The 24935-nt window shown below is 42.1% G+C and overlaps 1 protein-coding gene across 1 annotated transcript in view; it reads right to left on the reverse strand.

The window, feature by feature from the left end:
• Positions 1-24935, reverse strand: part of MAN2A1 (mannosidase, alpha, class 2A, member 1) — a 186751-nt gene that overhangs the window by 19672 nt on the left and 142144 nt on the right. Inside the window, exons 18-20 of the mRNA XM_010843792.1 lie at positions 12377-12510; positions 9493-9634; positions 6773-6906 (exon numbers count right to left, since the gene is read on the reverse strand). Of these exons, the coding sequence (XP_010842094.1) occupies positions 6773-6906; positions 9493-9634; positions 12377-12510 (410 nt within the window). The remainder of the gene's footprint in view (positions 1-6772; positions 6907-9492; positions 9635-12376; positions 12511-24935) is intronic.

Raw genomic sequence — 24935 nt, forward strand, 5'->3', positions numbered from 1 at the left:
AGCTATCGCTACTTTGATTAACCTCCTAGACAGGTAATCTTTGAACCATAACCTTGATGATAAACTCAAAATTTATAAAATATATTTGTATAGGAATTTTTTACATGTTTGTGTAACCTATAAACCAGTGTTACAAGAAATGGTACACTACTACTACAAACATTATTTGGTTTCTTGTAGGTTGGGAGGTTTCAGACTGTCTAGGTCTGGCTTTCTCTCCGCAGCCTACCTGAGATTAAAGAGAATTTCTAGCATATTCTGATGCAAACCACATTAAGTTGAGATCTTCTCCACTGGGTTTAAGCCCTTATTTCATGAGTCAGAACTTCTTGCCAGGCTCCTTGGTGTCCCTCATTAAGCCCACTTGAGTTATCCACTGCCTAAACATCAAAGCTTTCCATTTCATCTACATAAAAACCTGCTAAATTATTAAGAAAGAGATCATTCTTTTTAGTCACCCTTGTTTATTCAGAATGACCCGACATAATGAGAACCAGATAAATGTTGATAATTAATTTATTAACTATTATATTAACAAGCAATGCAATATTATAGGAGAAAGAATGGGGTAAAAAGACAAACAGGGAGAAGGAGAGAGAAAGAATGAAAATATACAGAGTGGTAAGGTTTAGTGTAGACCTGAAGCCTAGCAATATATGGGCCAAGTTACCCTATTAGACATAGAAAACACCCTCTCCCAACAACACAAGAGATGACTCTACACATAGACATCACCAGATGGTCAACACCAAAATCACACTGATTATATTCTTTGCAGTCGAAGATGGAGAAACTCTATACAATCAGCAAAAACAAGACCAGGAGCTGACTGTGGCTCACATCATGAACTCCTTCTTGCCAAATTCTGACTTAAATTGAAGAAAATAGGGAAAACTTTAGACCATTCAGATATTACCTATATAAAATCCCTTACGATTAAACAGCAGAAGTGACAGATTCAAGGGATCAGATCTGATAGACAGAGTGCCTGAAGAACTACGGACGGAGGTCCATGACATTGTACAGGAGGCAGTGATCAAGACCATCCCCAAGAAAAAGAAATGCAAAGGCAAAATGGTTGTCTGAGGAGGCCTTACAAATAGCTGTGAAAACAAGAGAAGTGAAAAGCAAAGGAGAAAAGGAAAGATCTGAACGCAGAGTTGCAAAGAATAGCAAGGAGATAAGAAAGCCTTCCTCAGTGATCAAAGAAATAGAGAAAAACAATACAATGGGAAAGATGAGAGATCTCTTCAAGAAAATTAGAAATACCAAGGGAACATTTCATGCAAAGATAGGCTCGATAAAGGACAGAAATGGTATGGACCTAAAAGAAGCAGAAGATATTAAGAAGAGGTGGCAAGAATACACAGAAGAACTAGACAAAAAAGATCTTCATGACCCAGATAACCACAATGGTGTCATCACTCTCCTAGAGCCAGACATCCTGGAGTCCAAAGTCAAGTGGGCCTTAGGAAGCATCACTACAAACAAAGCTAGTGGAGGTGATGGAATTTCAGTTGAGCTATTTCAAATCCTAAAAGATGATGCTGTGAAAGTGCTGCACTCAATATGCCAGCAAATTTGGAAAACTCAGCAGTGGCCACAGGACTGGAAAAGGTCAGTTTTCATTCCAATCCCAAAGAAAGGCAATGCCAAAGAATGCTCAAACTACCACACAATTGCACTCATCTCACACACTAGTAAAGTAATGCTCAAAATTCTCCAAGTCCGGCTTCAACAGTATGTGAACTGTGAAGTTCCTGATGTTCAAGCTGGTTTTAGAAAAGGCAGAGGAACCAGAGATCAAATTGCCAACATCTGCTGGATCATGGAAAAAGCAAGAGAGTTCCAGGAAAACATCTACTTCTGCTTTATTGACTATGCCAAAGCCTTTGACTGTGTGGATCACAATAAACTGTGGAAAATTCTTCAAGAGATGGGAATACCAGACCACCTGACCTACCTCTTGAGAAATCTGTATGCAGGTCAGGAAGCAACAGTTAGAACTGGACATGGAACAACAGACTGGTTCCAAATAGGGAAAGGAGTATGTCAAGGCTATATATTGTCACCTTGCTTATTTAACTTATATGCAGAGTACGTCATTCAAAACACTGGGCTGGATGAAGCACAAGCTGGAGTCAAGATTGCTGGGAGAAATATCAATAACCTCAGATATGCAGATGACACTACCCTTATGGCAGAAAGTGAAGAAGATCTAAAGAGCCTCTTGATGAAGGTGAAAGAGGAGAGTGAAAAAGCTGGCTTAAGACTAAGATCATGGCATCCAGTCCCATCACTTCATGACAGACAGATGGGGAAACAATGGAAATAGTGACAGAGTTTATTTTCTTGGGCTCCAACATCACTGCAGATGGTGACTGCAGCCATGAAGTTAAAAGACACTTGCTCCTTGGAAGAAAATCAATTTGTCTAGGTTAGCATATTAAAACCTAGACAGCATATTAAAAAGCAGAGATACTACTTTCCTGACAAGGTCCATCTAGTCAAAGCTATGGTTTTTCCAGTAGTCATGTATGAATGTGACAGTTGGACGATAAAGAAGGCTGAGCGCCAAAGATTTGATGCTTGTAAACTGTGGTGTTGGAGAAGACTCTTGAGAGTCCCATGGACTGCAAAGAGATCAAACCAATCAATGTGAAAGGAAATCAGTCCTGAATACTCAATGGATGAACTGATGCTTAAACTGAAGCTACAACAGTTTGGCCACCTGATGCGAAGCACGGACTCACTGGAAAAGACCCTGATGCTGGGAAAGATTGAAGGCAGGAGGAGAAGGGGACGACAGAGGATGAGATGGCTGGATGGCATCACTGACTTGACGGACAGGGGTTTGGGTGGACTCTGGAAGGTGGACAGGGAGGCCTGGCGTGCTGCAGTCCACGGGGCTGCAAAGAGCTGGACACAACTGAGTGACTGGCCCTACTAGACAGGTTCCGGCAGCTCCACATGGCATTAAAACAGTGTTTGTTTCTCAGTCCTCTCAAGAGAAAAAAAAAAAAAAAACCCAGGAGATTTCATATTTAAAATCATCAAAATGACTACAGTAATGAAAACTTATCCAAACAGATACTTTTTTTTTTTACCCCAAGCACTGGGAAATGAAGTCCCACTGGGCCCCCAACCTCGAGTAGAAATGGCCATCTGGGGCTGCACTGCGGCTCTGATGTGGGCCAGGCAGCCATCCTCATGTTCAGCAGCCCCTCTGGTCACCTAACGTAAGCATCTCCCTTAAACCTGACCAACCTCCTTCTTGCTATCATTTCCTGGAGCCCAGTCAGCACTTGTGATTGTCACCTGATAGCTCCAAAATTCCTCTCCTTTTATGTAAAGAACTCGTACCCAGAAGCAAAATGACCCAACTGTAACACATGAGTACCTCCAGTGCAATGATTTCTAGTTCACTGTCCCCTTTACTATTATTCTAGTTGCCAGCAGGAAGGGTAGGAAGTAGGGGTCAAAGAAATAAATCCTAAAAAGTCAACGCTAATGAGATAATTTCTATTTTGTTCTTCTGCTGAGCCTTGGGCGTCATTACTGTCAAAGACCTCACACAGTGGCAGTCCTCCGCTGGGCATGTACACCTCTCCCAGTGATATATGTCATTCCAATCTTGTTCTCACTGCCTCTGCAAAGGCCTTGAGAACACAGTGCTTCCATTTAGTCATCCAGGATTATCACCATGAGGATCCAGCAGGTTCAAAGCTTCCCACTAAAAAGCCTTCCTTTCCAGGGAATGTCTCCCCATGTCAATTTCTACCATCGACATTTTAGTCATTAGTCTGGTTGAAAATAAAAACACTTTCTAGAAAATTTAAGTTACGTGATTTGTAACATTTCTTAATCAAATGTCATTTTAATTAATTTCACTAGAAATTAAAATGTATCTTCTCTTCTCTGGTTCATTTTTTATTTAAAAGAAACTATTGACTTAAGCCCAAGAATCTATAGTTGAGCAAAAGACGAATTTAACCAAGACAGGATTATAAAAACTTTGCATCAAACTGAAATCAATCACTATGCAAAGAGTTTTGAATGAGAATAAACAAATTATTTAACTTCTAAGTGACAGCTTTATAGATCTGACATAAAAAAATTCTTATTGCTATAGTTAACAGAAGTTTTGTAAATTAGTATCAGTGGAGAGAAAAATCATCAGAGCCAGAAACATTTCAGGAGAAGCAAAAGATAGTAGCCGCCAGCACCCAGACCATGATTTTTGTATGCCGTTTTAGTCCTAAAACTAAGCTATCTTGTCACTAATTGATTTAAACCATGAGTCCCAAGAACTGGTATAAATATTGACATGTAAAGTGAATATTAAAACCTTTTTCCTAAAAGATTCTAAATACGGAGAGAATTGTTTGCCTTAATTAGCTGCTGCCATTTCACTAAACCAACCAGTATTTTATCTATAAAATGCCGACCGCAGGCCAGGAGGCTGGGCGGGGGCACATGCAGACGAAGCAGACACGTCCCTGGAATCCAGGGGCGACGGAGCGCTCACAGGGCGACCGGCAGCAAGCAGTGACTGCGGTAAGGACAGCCGGGCAGCATGCTCTCCCAGCTCAGGCACTGCAGCTCTTGTGTGCTCGTGCATGCAACACACACTGGGTGTCTGCTGTGCCGGGAACCATCCTTGAAGCAGACGGAGATGCGACTCTTAAGCCCACAGGAGGAGAAGGACAATGACCACACAACCACACACACAGGAAACGTGCATGATTCTGAGGGCGGTTCGAATCTGGTCAAGCCGAAGAAGCTGCTGAAGGAGACTCAGATCTGAACACCTGATTACGAAGAATCGCTGGGTAGAGACTGAAAGGCGTGTGCAAAGGTGCGGGGAAGGCCGGGCGCACAGGAAGCGCTGAGGCCTGCGGGAACAGGGAGAACACGCATCAGTAGAGAAGGCGGGACAGGCAGGGCCGCGAGCACGGGGCTCCGCGAGCCACGGTCGGGAGCAACGCGAAGGTAGAGCCGGGAAGCAGGGCACGGTGGGACAGACTCGGCTTCAAAAACAAAGCTGCTGCTCACTGGGTTCAGAGCAGACAGAGCAGAAAGAAGACGGCAGGGTGGGTGCGCATAGCCTACCTCCAGAAAACACAAGATGCTAGTTAAAATTAGAGTTGTCAAAGCAATCAAGTTTGTAGATTTGAAATATTTAGGCAGCGATACAGCCTAAGTGAAGGTGAAGACTGCTGTGCAAAGAGAGCAGGTGTGGGAGAACGTCCACCAGGGACGACCCTCAGCGGTCGGGCTGCATGGAAAGCAGTGCTGGTTATCAGAGAGGGGGCACTTGGAAGGGGGCGATCAGGACCATGGTTCTGAGTGTGTCAGGCTTGAGATGCCCTTAGAAACACACAAAGAAATGCCAGGAAGCAACCAGATGGGTGAGTCTCAAGGCGAGAGGTGAAACAGAAGCTGAGGGTTTGTATCTGTCAGTTCCAGCTGATGCGAAGGAATAACATACAAAGTGAGGAAAGGGGAAGGCCCGGGGCTGAGCCTCGAGGGCTCTAATATTTAAAGCTGAATACAGAGCTATCGGAGAGACAGAAAGAACCGTCCCAGAGGCCGGAGGAAAACCAGGTACGCAGGGCCCACGGGAGCCTTGGCTTGGCAGTGTTTCAGGACCTGACAACGGTCAGTGTCACATGCTGCTGCGCAAGGAGGTAAGATGACGACCGACCACACCCGCTGGGGCGAGCGGCCCCAGAGCCGAAGAGCCGAAGCCCGCCTGGAGCACAGCGGCACGAGAGGAGAGGGCACCAACGCAGCCGGCAGCCCGGCCTCAGCGCGGAGGGGCCGGTGCAGGGAGACGCGGATGAGAGGCTGAGCGTCAGCTGCGTGTGGGTTTGTGTTTAACAGAAGAAAACAAATGGTGCTTACAAGCCAGCAGAAAGGCTGTAGGGGCAGGGCCGGGGACGCAGGGAGGATGACTAACGAAGGGTCCCGGGGAGGGCGACGGGTCGGCTCCAGAACAGCGGAAGACCGGAGGACCGGCCGAGGAGGAGAGGAGGCCAGCACAGGGAGCGGGAGGCGGGGAGCAGACGCCCGGGGTCCAGGACCGGGAGCCCTAGAGCTGCTCCATCTGCAAGGCGGACGGGAGGCCACCGGCTGCACAGAGCAGAGAGGTCTGACGTTGGCGCAGAGAGCCAGAGAACAGAGCCAGGAGGAGGGCCGCGTCCGGGGCCCTTGAGGTGGGGGCCTGCAGTCTGCGGGGGTTCTGGGGGGAACTGGTGCTGCCTTCTCAAGGAGTATGTTGTCAGGTGAGTTCATGCCCAACAGCGTCTTTGCCAGACTCTGCACAGAGCGCTGGACTTTCGCTTTGAGAAACGAAAACTGAACAAGAAAGCAGACAAGTAACCCGCTTTCAGTGGACGAGCCTAAGACCAGCACGAGTGCGCTGAAGCTTCAGATACATTTTACTGATCAAACTTAATCTCCTAAGTATATGACTAAGGTCTATTCTTTAAACTGAACTCTTGCTTCTGTCAAAGTAATTTCAGGAAATTTTATCCAAACTGATTGCTTAACATTATTTTATATCTACATAATAAGCAAAACAAAAAATAAAATGCCTAAATATGAATCTTACACGATACACATAACTGAAGTTCTCTTTCTTGTGAATATAGGCTAAGTCTAATACAAAGACATCTCAATATCAGAAAATGCAAAAAATAAAGTATAAGGTCACATTTTTGGATGGCAAAGAACAGTCAACATTGGAACATGAGAGCTTCTTTCCTACCATATTCACGACACTTCTCTTTTCTAGTAGTATTCGAAATAAATTAGCTGTAATCTTGTTATCATGGACACCTTGCTCAAGGCCACGATTATCATCTTGCATGAGTCTTCGATCCATGATAACTTCAATCTGACCTAGCAAACAAGGAAACAAACAGGCCAGGGTTATTCACTGAGAATCTCACAAATACAAAGCAGAGAGTCTAGACGTACGCTTCCCCTCCAGTCGGGGAAGCCACGGGGTTCCTTTCGACAACAGCTCAGAGCATTTAGCATAAATTCACAAAATAGGATTGTATTTCTTCTTGTCTTCATCAGCATTTTGTAAAATCTGATAAGAAATTTAAATGGGATAGAAATGATCAAAATGAAAGTAAAACTTAAAAATATTGATCAAAAGAGTAAAGGCCTCCAAATTTTTAGCAACAGCATTTGGAACTGAAAAATGTTTATGAGGTTAAGAAATATATATATCACACATGGAGTAATAAGAAAAATACAGAAGGACAGATCTAAAAAGGATCTGAAGTAACATTTTAGGTTACTTGACGTGTGGAGATTCTCTGAAGCCTGAGGATTTGGGGACACCCACTGTGTAAATGCTTCCCTCTCTGATACTTTATTAGTGATTTCCCAGTGGTCTTTTCTCCTTTAGCTCAAAAAGTTGTTATATTTGGTTCCTCTATTTGCTATGTAGTAATTCAGTAACTCCTCTAGTTTAGGCTATAACCCTAATAGTTAGGTTATGAAATTACAAACTAAAAGAAAATCACCAGAGACATATTTATATGTCTAAGATTATACAAAAAAACAAAAAGACCATTAAAGTTATACTACCTTAAATATACTGGAGAAGGAAATGGCAATCCACTCCAGTGTTCTTGCCTGGAGAACTCAATGAGCAGAGGAGCCTGGTGGGCTACAGTCCATGAGATAACAAAGAGTCGGACACGACTAAGTAACACACACACACACACACACTTAAATATATATATTCACCTACCCATCCATTAATATTTGCTATTGTACTGAGCCATCACTTGGAGTAAAAGGAAAATCTACAGACTGTGTTAGTAACTATTATGCTCACACAGGTAGACCAAACGCGGCTCCTGCCTTGCAGTCTGGGTAGCCAGCACGTAAAGTTACCATGGGGGTTAGAGTCCTGTTGTCACTTTCCCCACACTTGTAAGACAGCGGTCTAGAAGGTGCTCCTCAGGCCCTGGCGCTAACTGTCCCCATGCTTGTCTCAAGTTCTATCACTTCACATCCAAAGCAGTCTATCAACCTCTCGGTCCTTTCTAAGTCTTCTCCCTGACTTCAAATATTAGCCCACACACTATGTGACACATAGTAAGCTCCTCGCCTATACTCAAATTGCTTTTATGTCTGAAGTTATGCAAACTTGAGGGTGCCTAGGCGTCTATCGCAGGGTCTTTACCAGAGAAGTGAGACAACTGTTAGATGCATGACTGCTTGAAGCCTAAGGCCCAGTCCCCTATGCTGCAAGCCACTTCAGTCGTGTCCGACTCTGTGAGACCCCAGCGTGGAGCCCAAATTGGGGAATTTTAGGCAGGGTTTAAAAATGGGTAGCTCAGGAGTCGTATCTGACACCAACAGGTTTTACATTCTGATTATTAAAAAATCATGTCAACATTTACAGAATGGGCGACTTCCTGTAAAATTCCAGATGGGCTTTTTGTGAAAAGCTGCAGACGGTGACAACGCGGGGCCAGTTCCCCACGGCAACAAGGTCTGTACACGGGGGTGTGCTCTGCAACTCACCCAAATCTCAGCACTCCCTACTGCATCCCCGAGGTGCGGCCATTTTTATTTTTATAACTGCATTCATGTCTTGGTGACATGATCTCAGGATTTTGTGTAATGAAGGCCACAAAGGAAAATGATGGACAGTCAAGTTTTCTGTGTAAGGACGTACAGAATGTATGCATATGCCCAGCATGAAATGACTACGCCAGGCAACTACTCTCACTTATTACCCGCCCAGCTCCGTAACACACTTGTCTTAGCAACTCTTAGTATGTAAGCAAAGAGGGGCAACTGACATGTAAATAATTAAAAACAGGTATTATGAAGGACAAGTCTCCCAGTAGAAAGCTTCCCAGACGACACCCAGCGTCTGCCCTCTCCCCTCCCCCGCCTCGGCCCGTCCGGCGTCTGTGCAGTTGTGTCTGCCGCCTCTTTATCGCCACGTCCGTATCATCTCTGCTCCCTTTCTCCTCTCAGGCGGCAGCATCCGCCTCTTTATCGCCATGTCCGTATCATCTCTGCTCCCCTTTTCCTCTCAGGCGGCAGCATCCTAGGACGACGTGACTCAGAAAAGGACCTAAGTTTGAACTGCAACTTTCCCCTTTGGCAACCCTGGCTAATTTATTAATATCTAAACTTCAAATTATCTAAATTTAGTTTAGTCAGAGTCTGAATTTCCATATCCATTCAGTCACAACAATGACAGAATTTTGCAAACAGTGGGCTATTGGGAAAAGTATATTATCTTTAAAAATCACCAGTTTTGTGAACTTTTGGGTTTGTTTTCATCTGAAGATTGAGGAAATTTATTATTTTATGTCAGTCTCACAAAGCTCAAAATTAACAGTCGGGTTCTAAAAAGAAAAAAGCTTGTGACTGAGGAAGGTAACCAACACACGACTAACAGAGAGTGAGACTAGTGAGAGCAATGAGCATCTACAGAATACACACCACTCTTCAGACTCGAAACACCCAAAGACTGAGCTGAGAGCAGAGTCAAGCGGCGCTCGGCGTCCTGAATGTACGCCATCGTAGTCATGGGGTAGACGTTCGCCTGGAGAGGCAATTTGCTCATCGTCACTCTAGGCTGAATCTGCAAGACCAAACAACTATCGTTAAGAAAATCCAGTGATATTTACAAACGTACTTAAAAACATTACTATTGACTGCAGATGGCTTTTTTCCCAAATAGAAAAAGGTACAGCACCTTTCTTGTCCAACAGAACAGCTAACTTAGAAATTAAAAGATTCTTCAAGATGAAGAAAAATCATGAGCGTCTTAGAAAATGTTTAAGTGAGAAAGGTAGAACTTATCTAGATTTTTTTTTAAATAGGCATTACTATTTAAATTCAGAATAAAAATCCTTAACAAAAGTCTTCTAGCTCTCCATATTTGCATAAAACAAGTTATAAAGGTATTAAGTATTCATTTCTCATCTAAATCTAACATACTGGCTTTGTAATGAATGCAAAGCTTAATAGCTCCGTATCCCCTTTCAAGAAATGTCTCTCATAATTCTTGAATCAGTTTTAATAAATACCACACATCTCGCCACCATATCCTCTAACATACTCTGTTGTAATAATCAAATGCATTTTTATATTTAAAAACTATTCAATGCTTACTCTTCTTGTTTAGTTTCAATGTAGACAGTTCCAAATTCCAATTTTTCTTGGTTTACTATCTGAATGCATGAAATACAACTCTACCTTTAGTTTTTGAGAGAGACTGATAATGAACTAAGCTGGTTGGGTCAAGGAGAGTCACTCAAACCTCAGGAAGAGATGTCAAACAGAGACTCTATTATCGGAAATCTTACTCACACCACATAAAAATGTCATGTCTTCTTTTAAACTCATGAAACTTTAACATGGAACTCAGAACAGGAGAAGTACAATGTAAGCACAATAGTTAACACCTACTGAGTGTCCATGAACACCGGGCACAGTACTGGGTATTTCACAAATAACATCTTAATCTTCACCAGTCATTCAATTTACTGGTTCTCAATAGAGTCCCCCCAAATTCATGTTCACTCAGAACCTGTGAATGTGATTTTATTTTGAAATGTGGCCTCTGCAGAGATAACCAAGTTACACTGGGTTGGGGTGGGTGATAATCTAAAGAACGGTATCCTCACAAGAAACGGGGAATTTGGACATACAGACACGCAGGGACACGAGGAGACCGCATGAGAGCAGAGGCAGGAGCCGCAGCCATGTGTTCGCAACACACGGCGTGCCAAGCACTGCCAGCGACCCCCAGGAGCCAGAAGAGGCAAGGCCACCCTTTCCTAGAGCTGACCGAGGGAGGGGCCTAGCCACACCTTCGTTCTGGCTTCTGAAGTCCAAAACTGTGAGGGAATACATTTTTGTTTTAAGTCACCCAGTTTGTATCGCAGCCCTAGGAAATTAACAACCTGGTAGGGGAAAAAAAAAAAAAAACAACCCTGTAAAATGTTTTTTAAAAAGGAAGGCACGAAAGCTAGCTAGTACGAAATCGCCAATCCTGATCTTTCTACTCCAACTGAGTTTATACTGAAAGAAAAGGCATCTAAAACTGTCGCAACTGTGTAGCTGTTACGCTCCCCATTTGTGGGTCTAGACTTCTAGTTTGGCCAAAGCAACTATTATTTTCAAAGCATAAGAAATGGCCTATTCTAAAAAAGAAGCAACATTTAGCTTACAGTCTGAAAAATAATGTTTTCCTATTTATTAACGTGCTCTATCTTTGTAAAGAAAATTCACATTTTCATTTGTACTAAGTTTTTTCATTCATGTATACACCCACATATACAAATTATTGCTTCTGTAGGACTTAGAAACGCCTTTCTTTTGTACACAAGGAAAATGAATCACCATAAAGCCAGGGCTTCATCTGAAAGCCAAACAGCTGTAGTAGAATTAACATGTTAATTTAAAATGCATGCTGCAATTTTTATGCTTTGCAAAGGTTTAAATTTAACTTTTGCAGGAAATTGTAGAAGAGAAAATTATCACAATCCTTTCCCTCATTCCAGTTGAAAATCAGAGTAATAGCATTTGTGAAATTATTTCTATTCGTAGTCAGAAATTTCTAAAATGCTAATGTCTCAGAGACATGCTCATGTTTTTAATAGTATTATTTCAAATATATGTTGTTACACACATATACTTTGCATATAGATTTAGGTAGCAATCAAAAGCGCTCTAGTAAATTAGAGAAATGAAAATCTGAACAAAATTTTACCAATCAATTTTCCCATTACTATTTCAAACTATTTCACGAACACTTTGATTAAATACAGCTATTCACATTTCTAAACAGATAGATGTTTTTATCTGTATGTCTGTGTCTACGTACACATATATGTATGTGTATAAATGTGCACACACACATACATCAGTAGAGAAGGATTTCCTGTAATTGAAAAGAGCCCACTGTTAAAGCATACGTTTAAAAACATATGTGGAACAAACTAAATACGGATAGACCAATTCCTTATGAGGAAATAAAAGGTATACTCTATCAATCCCTAATTAATATTAATATTTCCTTCTACTAGAAAAATTCATATATATCAAGGTATTTAACATGCATAGTGGTCCCCAGATTTTCCTTTGAAAAAACAAATCCTTACAAATAGATGTTTTACAAAATAATCTTGCAAATATTTTTTTCTATCCTTGAAAACCTGGTTAGATACATAACCTAAAAGTGTCTGTTAAAATTCAATTTTATTTTAGAAATTTGCAACCTTATATTTTTTCAAAGGATCCAAAATTAACTTGCCTGTTATCATATATAAAAGGTACATACTAAAACCATCATTTAAACATTTTAATGGAAAATTACCTGGTATCCATTTAGGTCAGTATAAAATCTGTTTTGGCTGTTGATGCTGGAAGAAATTCTCATTGCAATCTCATAGTTATGCTCTTTTCGGATGTCTACAATATTGGAAATCTCCACAGACTGTCCTTCTACTCCTAAATTCAAAACAATATTTACATTAAGATGTTGGGAAAGAATGAGGGCAGGGTGCCAGAGGATGAGACGGTTGGATAACATCACTGACTCAATGAACGTGAGTTTGAGCGAACTCCAGGAGACAGTGAAGGACAGGGAATCCTGGCGCGCTGCAGTCCACGGGGCTGCAAAGAGTCAGACGCGTCTTAGTAACTGAACAATACATTAATAAAAGTAACTGCCCCCTTTTCTTAAATATACTATACAGAACTCCTTCCAAAGTTACATGCATTCCCCTGTTTCCGACTTTCTATCTTTACCATCCCTCATACACTGAACGGTGTCACAATTCATCTTTTTTTAAAGTCAGACCATAGAAAACATTTATTCAGATCATATATAACTCAACAGAAGGATTAAGAGGCTGGAATGAGATAAATGTACATGAAATGAAATATGCAAATGATTCTGCAGGAAGTCACAGACGGGAAAGAGGACACTGAAGGACAGGAGGTCAGCCCACTACAGGCTCATCTGCCACTCAGCTGAGCTGCCATCCCCAGCAGAACCATTCAGGGCTACTTCTTCACCAGGCTCTCTCCACACACTGGAAATTATGAGCAGTGAAATTTACACTGTGTTGGTTCAAGAGACAGTATATTACTGTCCATGATCTCTCTCCAGGAAGAGACAGGAGATCCAGCGAGATGATTTATGGCTGAAAATGATACTACCGTATTAGTATTTGTGGAGTATAATCTGGAGAGCTCCCCAGAACTTCAGTCAATTTTAATTGAGTCTGGTATCTTTTAGGATCCCTTGTTATGGAGCGATTCATTTTTCCCTTTGCTATATAAAGCAGAGAGAGGAGAGCTTCAAAAAGTCCCAGATGTAGGACATTTTTATTTTTATTTTGGATAAGCCTAAAGTATTTACTAATTTCTATCTGTCATGCTACCCTAAGTATATCTTCAGGTCTGTGGTGAACCCTTGGGTCTATTTCAGAGCTGGAGAGGAGTTATAAATAAATGGAACACTTAATACAGTTAAGTGGGTAGAAAAGATATCGCAGGATCTTCTAAGAAAGACAGCAATTAGGAAAGTGGTCAAAGAAGAAAGACTGGCCACATACAGCTGAAGCTTTCTGAGGCTCCTGGAGCCCAAGACATTTTCCCACATCTGTGACTAGTGACTCAGCTCTCCCCTTCCTCACACATAACCTGTCAGCCCGCTGATAACCAGCACCTCTTTAGACACAGAGGGCTGTCTACAGAAACACAATTCAGTTCAGTTCAGTCGCTCAGTCGTGTCTGACTCTTCGCGACCCCATGAATTGCAGCACGCCAGGCCTCCCTGTCCATCCCCAACTCCTGGAGTTCACTCAAACTCATATCCATTGAGTTGGTGATGCCATCCAGCCATCTCATCCTCTGTCGTCCCCTTCTCCTCCTGCCCCCAATCCCTCCCAGCATCAGAATCTTTTCCAATGAGTCAACTCTTCGCATGAGGTGGCCAAAGTACTGGAGTTTCAGCTTTAGCATCACACAGGGAGGGGAGAAATAAAGTGAGGAAGACTTTTTTCCAGGAGCTAAGAAGAAACCCCAGAGTTTATAGAAGGTGATAGCAAGCAGAAAGGAAGTTTGAATATGCAGGATTTGTAGAAAAAACATAAATGCAGCTGGCTTAAGCATTATAGGTTTATGTGAAAAATACACTGGAAATTGTACACAATAATAACATGGTAACAGTACTGAACGGGCCACAGCTTCCATTAATATAGTATTCAGAATGCTCACAGAGATTCTCTTCTGGTAGATGGTGCTCTTCTGATTGACCAACCTCACCAGAGCCAGCCTCACTGTCTCACCATGACAAGTATATCTTCACGGGTGGAGGAAGGAAATACCATTTCCCCACTGCTTTATAGGCTCCCTAAGCGGCGCTAGTGGTAAAGAACTCACCTGCCATCGCAGGAGACACAAGGGGTACAGGCTCGATCTCTAGGTCGGGAAGATCCCCTGGAGGAGGAAATGGCCGCTCACTCCAGTATTCCTGCCAGGGAAATGCCATGGACAGAGGAGCCTGGCGGGCTACAGTCCATGGGGTTGCAGAGAGACAGACGTGACTAAAGTGACCTAGCACACACACAGCCACAGTGTGAACCACTAGCCTCTACTGGTTAAATGATGCATATACCTGCATACATTTTCTTCTGAGGATTACCAGATAAACCTACCAACATTACCAGATAAACCTACCAACATTATCTCAGGGGCCAACAAAACACATAAAATGAAGTGGTCTTCATAAAGGAGGGTGTCATGCATCTCCGGAAAACACTGACCAAAACAAAATGCTCTGAGAAAAAAATTAATAATTTCTCACTACCTCGAGCAATGATAAATTATTTCTATTGAGAAAATCATCTTTCTCAAGCTCAATACTATTATGCTCCGATCCTATTGGGGCAACAAATGCTTAAAGCTCCTTTAAAAGGAGCCTCCACGCCCATTCGCACCTCAATAAGACATTAATTTAAATTCTGTGCCAGGACAGAGTTTTAAAATAAAGTCAAACTTAATATACTTATTATGAACAAACCAAATAAATGAGACCTGTAATGGTAACAAAAGCAAGAAGGTATCCCTGAGTTCTCAAAGAAAAATTATTATTTTTCAAAGAAGAAAATGTTTGGAGGAGAAAGAGGACTAAAATGGATGGGAATGGGTGAATCTAATTCAGATGACCATTACATCTACCACTGCGGGCAGGAATACCTTAGAAGAAATGGAGTGGCCCTCATACTCAACAAAAGACTCCAAAATGCAATACTTGGGTGCAATCTCAAAAACGACAGAATCATCTCAGTTCTTTTCCAAGGAAGACCATTCAACATCACAGTAATCCAAGTCTATGACCCAACCACTTATGTCGAAGAAGCAGAAGTTAAACGGTTCTATGAAAACCAGTAAGACCCTTAGAAATAGCACCAAAAAAAGATGTTCTTTTCATCATAGAGGACTGAAAAGCAAAAGTACGAAGTCAGAGAAATTGGGAGTAACGGGCAAATTTGACCTTGGACTAAAAAATGAAGCAGGGCAAAGGCTAATAGAGTTTAGGCAAGAGAACGCTCTGGTCATAGCAAGCATCTTCTTCCAACAAAACACTAGAGATGACTATACACATGGACATCACCAGATGGTCAATACTGAAATCAGATTGATTATGTTCCTTGCAGCCAAGATGGAGAAGCTCTATACAGTCAGCAAAACAAGACCAGGAGCTGACTGTGGCTCAGATCACCAGCTCCTTATTGCCAAATTCAGACTTCACTAGAAAAAAGTACGGAACACCAGTAGATCATTCAGTTATGACCTGAATCAAACCCCTTAGGATTAAGAGAGGAGAAGCGACAAACAGACTCAAGGGGTTAGATCTGATAGGCAGCGCCTGAAGAACTGTGGACGAAGCTTTCTAACAGTGTACAGTAGGTGGTGACCAAAACCACTCCCAAGAAAAAGAAATGCAACAAGGCACAACAGTTGTCTGAGGAGGTGTTACAAATAGCTGAGAAAAGAAGAGAAGTGAAAGGAAAAGGAGAAAAGGAAAAATATACCCATCTGAATGCAGAGTTCCAAAGAACAGCAAGGAGAGATAAGAAAGCCTTCCTCAGTGATCAGTGCAAAGAAATAGAGGAAAACAACAGAACAGGAAAGACTAGAAATATCCTCAAGAAAATTAGAGATACCAAGGGAACATTTCATGCAAGATGGGCACAATGAAGGACAGAAACGATAAGGACCTATCTGAAGCAAAAGAGATTAAGAAGACTGGCAAGAATACACAGAAGAACTGTACAAAACAAAAGGCCTTAATGACCCAAATAATCACGATGGTGTGATCACTCACCTAGAGCCAGATATCCTGTGGTGTGAAGTCAAGTGGGCCTTAGGAAGAATTACTACAAACAAAGCTACTGGAAGTGATGGAATTCCAGCTAAGTTATTTCAAATCCTAAAAGATGATGCTGTTAAAGTGCTGCACTCAATAGGCAAACAAATTTGGAAAACTCAGCAGTGGCCACAGGACTGGAAAAGGCCAGTTTTCATTCCAATCCCAAAGAAAGGCAATGCCAAAGAATGCTCAAACTACTGCATAATTGTGCTTATTTCATATGCTAGCAAGGTAATGTTCAAAATCCTTCAAGCTAGGCTTCAACAGTATGTGAACTGAGAACTTCCAGATGTTCAAGCTGGATTTAGAAAAGGGAGAGGAACCAGAGATCAAATTGCCAGTTATCTGTTGGATCATCGAAAAAGCAAGAGAATTCCAGAAAAACATCTATTTCTGCTTTATGACTATGCCAAAGCCTTTGACTATCCAGATCACAATAAACTGTGGAAAATTCTGAAAGAGATGGGAATACCAGACCACCCAACCTGCCTCTTGAGAAACCTATATACAGGTCAAGAAGCAACAGTTAGAAGTGGACATGGAACAACAGACTGGTTCCAAATAGGAAAAGGAGTACGTCAAGGCTGTATATTGTCACCCTGCTTGTTTAACTTATATGCAGAGTACATCATGAGAAATGCTGGGCTGAATGAAGCACAAGCTGGAATCAAGATTGCTGGGAGAAATATCAATAACCTCAGATATGCAGATGACACCACCCTTATGGCAAGTGAAAGTGAAGAGGAACTAAAAAGCCTCTTGATGAAAGTGAAAGAGGAGAGTGAAAAAGTTGGCTTAAAACTCAACATTCAGAGAACTAAGATCATGGCATCTGGTCCCATCACTTCATGGCAAATAGATGGGAAAACAATGGAAACAGTGATAAGACTTTTATTTCTTGGGCTCCAAAATCACTGAAAATGGTGACTGCAGCCATGAAATTAAAAGATGCTTGCTTTTTGGAAGAAAAGCTATGAAAAACCTAGTTCAGTTCAGTTCAGTCGCTCAGTCATGTCCAACTCTTTATGACCCCATGAACTGCAGGACTCCAGGCCTCCCTGTCCATCACCAACTCCCAGAGTTTACCCAAACTCATGTCCATTGAGTCAGTGAGGCCATCCAACCATCTCATCCTCTGTCATCCCCTTCTCCTCTTGCCCTCAATCTTTCCCAGCATCAGGGTCTTTTCAAATCAGTCAGCTCTTTACATCAGGTGGCCAAAGTATTGGAGTTTCAGCTTCAGCATCAGTCCCTCCAATGAACACCCAGGACTGATCTCCTTTAGGATGGACTGGTTGGATCTCCTTGCAGTCTAGACAGCATATTAAGAAGCAGAGACATCACTTTGCCTACAAAGGTCCATCTAGTCAAAGCTATGGTTTTTCCAGTGGTCATGTATGGATGTGAGAGTTGGACTATAAGGAAGACTGAAAGCTGAAGAATTGATGCTTTCTAACTGTGGTGTTGGAGAAAACTCTTAAGAGTCCCCTGGACAGCAAGGAGATGAAACCAGTCCATCCTAATGGAAATTAACCTTGAATATTCATTGGTAGGACTGACATTGAAGCTATAATACTCTGGCCACCTGACAGGAAGAGCCAGCTCACTGGAAAAGACCTATTCCTGCGAAAGATGGAGGGCAGAAGGGCACGACCGAGGATGAGATGGTCAGATGGTATCATCGACTCAATGGACACGAGCTTGAGGAAACTCCAGGAGACAGTGAAGGACAGAGAGGCCTGGTGTGCTGCAGTCCATGGGGTCGCAAAGAGTTGGACACGACTGAGCGACTGAACATTTCCTACTCTGTGTCAACAGTCTGAAGATGCGCCTGTCCCAACGAAGCTCACTGGAGTGAGGGGAAAAGTCCCCAGGAAGCAGGGGTACAAGCCCATTGGTCCCAGTGACCTGCTGTCTCTTTGCAGGATGTGGCAGCAAAAGGTACTTTTACTAAAATGGTTCTACCTGAGCAACGGCTCTAGATGGCCAGGGGTTTTAAAGGCCCTCTAGTTTTAGCTCAATACTGGGAAAGAAAATGCCTCTGACTTTACAAAAGTAATCCACAGGGAAGTGAGAGTTGGTGTGAGGACATTCCAGGTTTCAACAGAGAACTAAGTGCCCTTTAACTATTAATAGCACCTCATATTCTGTGCTCTTGCAGAAGAGAGGATGGAGATTCTTTATCCTTATTAATACATGCAATGCAAAGTAAAATTCAGCCAGTTCACAGGTGGAAAGCTGTAGCAGAGAAGCCAAAGGAGTCTTTCACAACCCTGGGGCTCTTTCATTTCTCCTCCCTACAGCCTGTGAGCATCTCACAGACACAGACTGTCCTACACACACCTTCACACTTCAGTTTTTAGCCATGTTTTGGGCACATGCTCAGGGCTGAATGACTGTTAGCCAGAAAGAATGAAGATGTGAGAGGCTGTCCCTTACCATGCAGCAGTTGGCTGGCAGGGGAGAGAGCAGACGGGCTATAAATAAGGCTCACATGGAAAGAGGAGGAGGAAATCCTTTCGTTTTGAGCAAACACACTCCTGTGACAATCTCAGCTCCCTGTGTAAAGGGACCATGTCTTATCTATCTTTATGCTCCCAGCACACGAGAGGCACTGAAGAGCTGAGTGAAGAGAGGTGGCTGTGTGGGGGCACACAACCAGCAGGTACCAGGTGCTCCGTGTGGACCACACTGCGCACACCTCGTAACCCATCAATTCTGGCCCCAAGCCCAGGAGGGAGTCATCTGCCCCAGACCACAAGGTCTGGCAGAATCAGGACTAAACCTCTCAGCCATCATGTCTCAATGGCAGACCAACTACTAGAAAATGTTGAAATTACCTTCAGACCAAGGATTGAGAAATATTTTGTAGGAACTCTAAGCAGAGAAGAGAGCTCCAGATTATTTTTAAACAAGGAGAGAAGGCACTGATCTGCGATCTGATATACTACAAGAGCTACTGAATTAAATGAAATTAAGGGACAAGGCTTGTCAAAACCTAAAATTTCACCTAAAACAATCTCAGAATCTCTTCTGAAGTGTCACAGACACTTTAGAAGCCAATAAAGTAATATGCATTAAATATTAAAGTCGCACACTCTAATCACCTCTTATCTACCTTGAATGGAGCGATCATGAGCACAAGTATATGCACAGTGCACTGGTGCCAAGAGGAGAAATCTGGGGAAACGCACTAGATGCCGCCAACGGGCAAATGAACAATAAAACCAGGTGGGCACATCCATGCTTGGAACACTCTGCAGCAAATGAAAAGCATGAGGCAGCTCTCTGTCCCGGCAGAGAAGGGGCTGATGGAGAAAGCAAACAGAGCATCTGTACAGTCTGATACACTTTATGCTCAAAACAGACACAGATATAACATTACAGATTTCTTTGAGTGTGTGTGTGTGTAAGAGAGAGAAAGAAAGGGCCCACGTCTCTGTATTAGCTGTCTTAAGTAGTGGACGCAGGACAGGGATATTTTTCAGACAGATTTTATGCTATATCTATGCTGTTGTTGTTGCTCAGTTGCTCACTCGCGTCCAACTCTTTGTGACCCCATGGACTGCAGCACGCCAGGCCTCCCTGTCCATCACCAACTCCTGGAGTTCACTCAAACTCATGTCCACTGAGTGGGTGATGCCATCCAGCCATCTCATCCTCTGTCGTCCCCTTCTCCTCCTGCCCCCAGTCCCTCCCAGCATCAGAGTCTTTTCCAATGAGTCAACTCTTCCCATCAGGGGGCCAAAGTACTGGAGTTTCAGCTTTAGCATCATTCCCTCCAAAGAACACCCAGGACTGATCTCCTTTAGAATGGACTGGTTGGATCTCCTTGCAGTCCAAGGGACTCTCAAGAGTCTTCTCCAACACCACAGTTCAAAAGCATCAATTCTTCTGTGCTCAGCTTTCTTTATAGTCCAACTCTCACATCCATACATGACCACAGGAAAAACCAGAGCTTTGACTCGATGGACCTTTGTTGGCAAAGTAAAGTCTGTGTATTTTAATCAGGTGTCCTGGTTGGTCCTGGCTTTTATTCCAAGGAATAAGCATCTATTACTTTCATGGATGCAGTCACCATCAGCAGTGATTTTGGAGCCCAAGAAAGTAAAGTCTGTCACTGTTTCCATTGTTTCCCCATCTATTTGCCAAGAAGCGATGGGACCGGATGCCATGATCTTAGTTTTCTGAATGTTGAGTTTTAAGCCAGCTTTTTTATAGCATGTGAAATTTTGTCAGAAGAATATGTGTGCACACACAGACATAAATACTATGTATTTGCATTTTATACATAAAAGTAATTTTAAGCATTTTTTTTTTAAAGAACATTTTCTGAGGCTGGGAGAAAATGAAACTAAGTAGGCAAGAGCTAAGGGTCAGAAAGCAGCACCCTGCGGACTCTGTCGCTCAGCACTGGTTTTAAGGAATCAATAAGAGCAGTCCTTTGTGTGTGGGGACAAAGACTGGATGGCACTTCCAATGCGTCCCCTGGGCCTTAAGAAGAGGTGGGGCAAGCAGCCTGGAAGGGCTCATGGCTGGGTGGTGCAGACAGAAAGCCCGGGGCTGTGGCTCTGACAGCAACCTTTGAGAATCCCAGGCATACCTCCTCAGCACATACACTCTCTTCATCAGATTATTCTAAATCCACCCAGAATGGCCGAGTTCAGCCCTCTCTACCTGTCTGGGTCACCTGACTCTAGCAATTCTGAAATGCACAATCACTCTTCCAAGGAACATGCCTGACAGTCAGACAGCTCGCTCATGACAGTGAAACCGTTACAGGAACGAGAGGCAGCAGTGTGGGAGAAAGAGCAAGAGACAGCCTCGCTCCCGGTCCAGCAAGGATTCAGTACCTTATTTAGTGGCACTCAGTATGTGCTGAGGACAAGTCATCAGATCAGATGGAAAAACAGCAACCGGCCCAACCCACCTGGAAAAGCAAAAGGTGATGATGGGAGCCCCAAAAGAGGCGCCTAACCACCAAAGAGAAGTTTAACTGAAATGTGACGCAGACAGGGTATCACGCAGAAGACATCCTAAAAGACACCCGCCCAAGACTTGAAGCAAGGTCTTCAGTGACTGTCCTTAAAATGTTGGCTTTGGGGCAAAAATGGAACTTTGCAATCAATCTGCGGTCCTCGGCCCTTCTCTCAAATCTGTGCCGCAGCAGAGAGGCCTGGGTCCTCACGTCAGAACAGAAGCAGGACAGGCAGAGCTGTCGTGGAAAACTAGGGCTTCTCATTTTGAACAGCCCCCCTTCAATCTGGGGAATACTGTTTCATGTTTAAGTGATCAGGAATTGAAACAATGTTCCTGGTGTATGCTTACTTTGTGAGACTGTTTTTCTCAACGCACGCATCCAACTTAACTGGGAACTGACACGTGGTTATTACTAATAACTAATACATACTGCTTAGGTAGGCACACACATTTAAATGACAGTTCTCACAATGATGATAAATTTAGCAGGTCAGCATGGAGATGATGTTTCTTTAAAGCAAATATTATCATTACTATATTAAAAAAAAATGTACTCCTATCTGAATGTACCAAGAATAGAAATAGTAGTAATTCCCACAACCAGATGACCTTTTTCTTCATGTTGACTAACTCAACTTATCATCCATTACAAGATCTAACTTATCCTCTAAGGTACTTGGTGATTTCCAGGTCTGTAAATGTTCACACTGATTATTTCTCCACAAGTGAAAATTTTAACATCTGCTTTCATGAATACAAAGTTTAGTAAATTTCACTCCAAGACTCAAACTTAAGAAAGTGACAATGCATCACTGTGTTTCATTCATAAAGCAGGAGATAAATAACTACCCCTACTTACTGACCAACTTGTCATGAGCTCGGCACTAGTCAATACATTTTATGCTTTTCGTTCCATGAACTCTCAAAATGATGCAAAAAGTAAATGCATACTAGGAAAGGTACAACATTTTGATCACACAGATTGCAAATTCTGGTTAAAGATTATACCAATTAAATATGCTATGGGTGAAAAAGCCCTAATAACTGAAACACAGACAACAAAACTAGGAAGCTGTCCTTTTTATTTTTTTCCCTCTAATAAACATTGATTTTAAAAAACAACACGCTTTCTTGGAAGCCTCATTTTGGAGGAACATAACACCTACATCACTAACATTCTTTCAAATCCCAAACAGAATTGGTCTCACTAACCCTGGCTTCCTCCCAGAAGGTGCATAAACAGCTCGTGACCTGCATTACAGGCTTGGGCTGGTCTAGTGCAGGCAGGGAGGAATGCTGGAGATTCCTCCATGGTCTGTCTGCCTCCACACCGACAGTCACTCTGGAGTGGCCTGCCTCCCGTCCTCACAAACATGCTCTTTTCCAAGCTGCCTTTAGAGAGGAAAATCAGATTTCACTGAGACAAACCTGCCATGCAGGCATGTGATTCTTCCTCTTTAACCACACTTTGACTACTCCTTCTCCTAACTTTCCCCACCCACCAAAGAAAAAAAACAAACACACACACAAAAACAAAGGCAGCCGCATTCCTCTTACCCACCCTAACTCCTGTGGACCTGAACAATTAAAGTACTGGTGTCTGACTGAACTTTAATGACTAGGAACAAAGATTTTTGCAAAACACACGGTTTCCAATTGCTGGTTTTCAACAAAATTGAAGGTTACCTAATAACATTGTCCGACAGTAGATCATTAAAAATAATTGATTACTGTTTGGCAATAGATCACTGTGATTTATGGAACATAACTCAGAAGGAATTCAAAGAATTAGATAATATGCCCATAACTAAACTCCTTCTATTCCCACCTACTTATTTATGTTTTCAACATTCCTTTGCCTTAAATTTATAAGAGCAAAAAATAAGAATAAAATAAAAGCTGAAACTTATCTCACTCTAGCAGTAAGTAACATTCACCAATGAAGGCATAAACATTTAGAATACAAAAGGTACAATTCATCTCAATAAGATGGCTAACAAACACATGAAAAGATGCTCAACATCACTCATTATCAGAGAAATGCAAATCAAAACCAAAATGAGGTACCATTTCACGCCAGTCAGAATGGCTGCAATCCAAAAGTCTATAAGCAATAAATGCTGGAGAGGGTGTGGAGAAAAGGGAACCCTCTTACACTGTTGGTGGGAATGCAAACTAGCACAGCCACTATGGAGAACAGTGTGGAGATTCCTTAAAAAACTGGAAATAGAACTGCCATACGATCCAGCAATCCCAGTGCTGGGCATACACACCAAGGAACCCAGAATTGAAAGAGACACATGCACCCCACTGTTCATCGCAGCACTGTTTATAATAGCCAGGACATAGAAGCAACCTAGATGCCCATCAGCAGACAAATGGATAAGAAAGCTGTGGCATATACACAATGGAGTGTTACTCAGCCATTAAAAAGCATATATTTGAATCAGTTCTAATGAGGTGGATGAAACTGGAGCCAATTATACAGAGTGAAGTAAGCCAGAAAGAAAAACACCAATACAGTATACTAACGCATATATATGGAATTTAGAAAGTTGGTAATGATAACCCTGTATGGGAGACAGCAAAAGAGACACAGATGTATAGAACAGTCTTTTGGACTCTGTGGGAGAGGGAGAGGGTGGGATGATTTGGGAGAATGACACTGAAACATGTTTAATATCATATAAGAAATAAATCGCCAGTCCAGGTTTGATGCAGGATACAGGATGCCTGGGGCTGGTGCACTGGGATGACCCAGAGGGATGGTACAGGGAGGGAGCTGGGAGCGGGGTTCAGGATTGGGAACACATGTACACCCATGGTGGATTCATGTTGATGTATGGCAAAACCAATACAATATTATAAATTACCTCCAATTAAAATAAATAAATTTAAATTAAAAAAATAAATATTAGCATGCTATCATTAAAAAATATATATATTTCTATTAAAGTTTATAAAATAAATTATCAAAATGGTAATATATATATTAATTATATGTTTTTATCAATTACATACTATTAGTAATAATTTTATAACTCAATCTCGAAGAAATTTAATACTTTTGAGTTTTAGGATGACAGAATCTTAAAACATATATGTGTGTATGTGTGTGTGTGTATATCTTTCAGAAGAATAATGAAAAGTTGACCAATAATAAGACTCTTAAGTATAAAGTATTATATTGAGGTAAAATTTGGTGGGGGAAGTAGAATGGAAACATGAATTCAAGGAGAAAATAATGATATGAAATTAACTGTTAAGGAGGGCTTGTTCAGGCTTTTCAAAAATGCATGATTTAGTATCAAACTGCTATGCACTGGTTATGCTTATTTTAAAATGGCAATATTTACAATGTGCCAAATATAACATCCTTTGCAAAAATTTAAATGTATAAAGAAAAACTAGATGTCAACTTGCAAAAATGTAAAGGACACAGATTCTTCAAATTCTTATAAGAACAAGGGAATTTGATCTCAACAAATCCACTTTACACTTTGTGATCTAC

Source organism: Bison bison, unplaced genomic scaffold (genome assembly GCF_000754665.1).
Source record: "Bison bison bison isolate TAMUID 2011002044 unplaced genomic scaffold, Bison_UMD1.0 scf7180017864189, whole genome shotgun sequence".
Taxonomy (NCBI): Eukaryota; Metazoa; Chordata; class Mammalia; order Artiodactyla; family Bovidae; genus Bison; species Bison bison.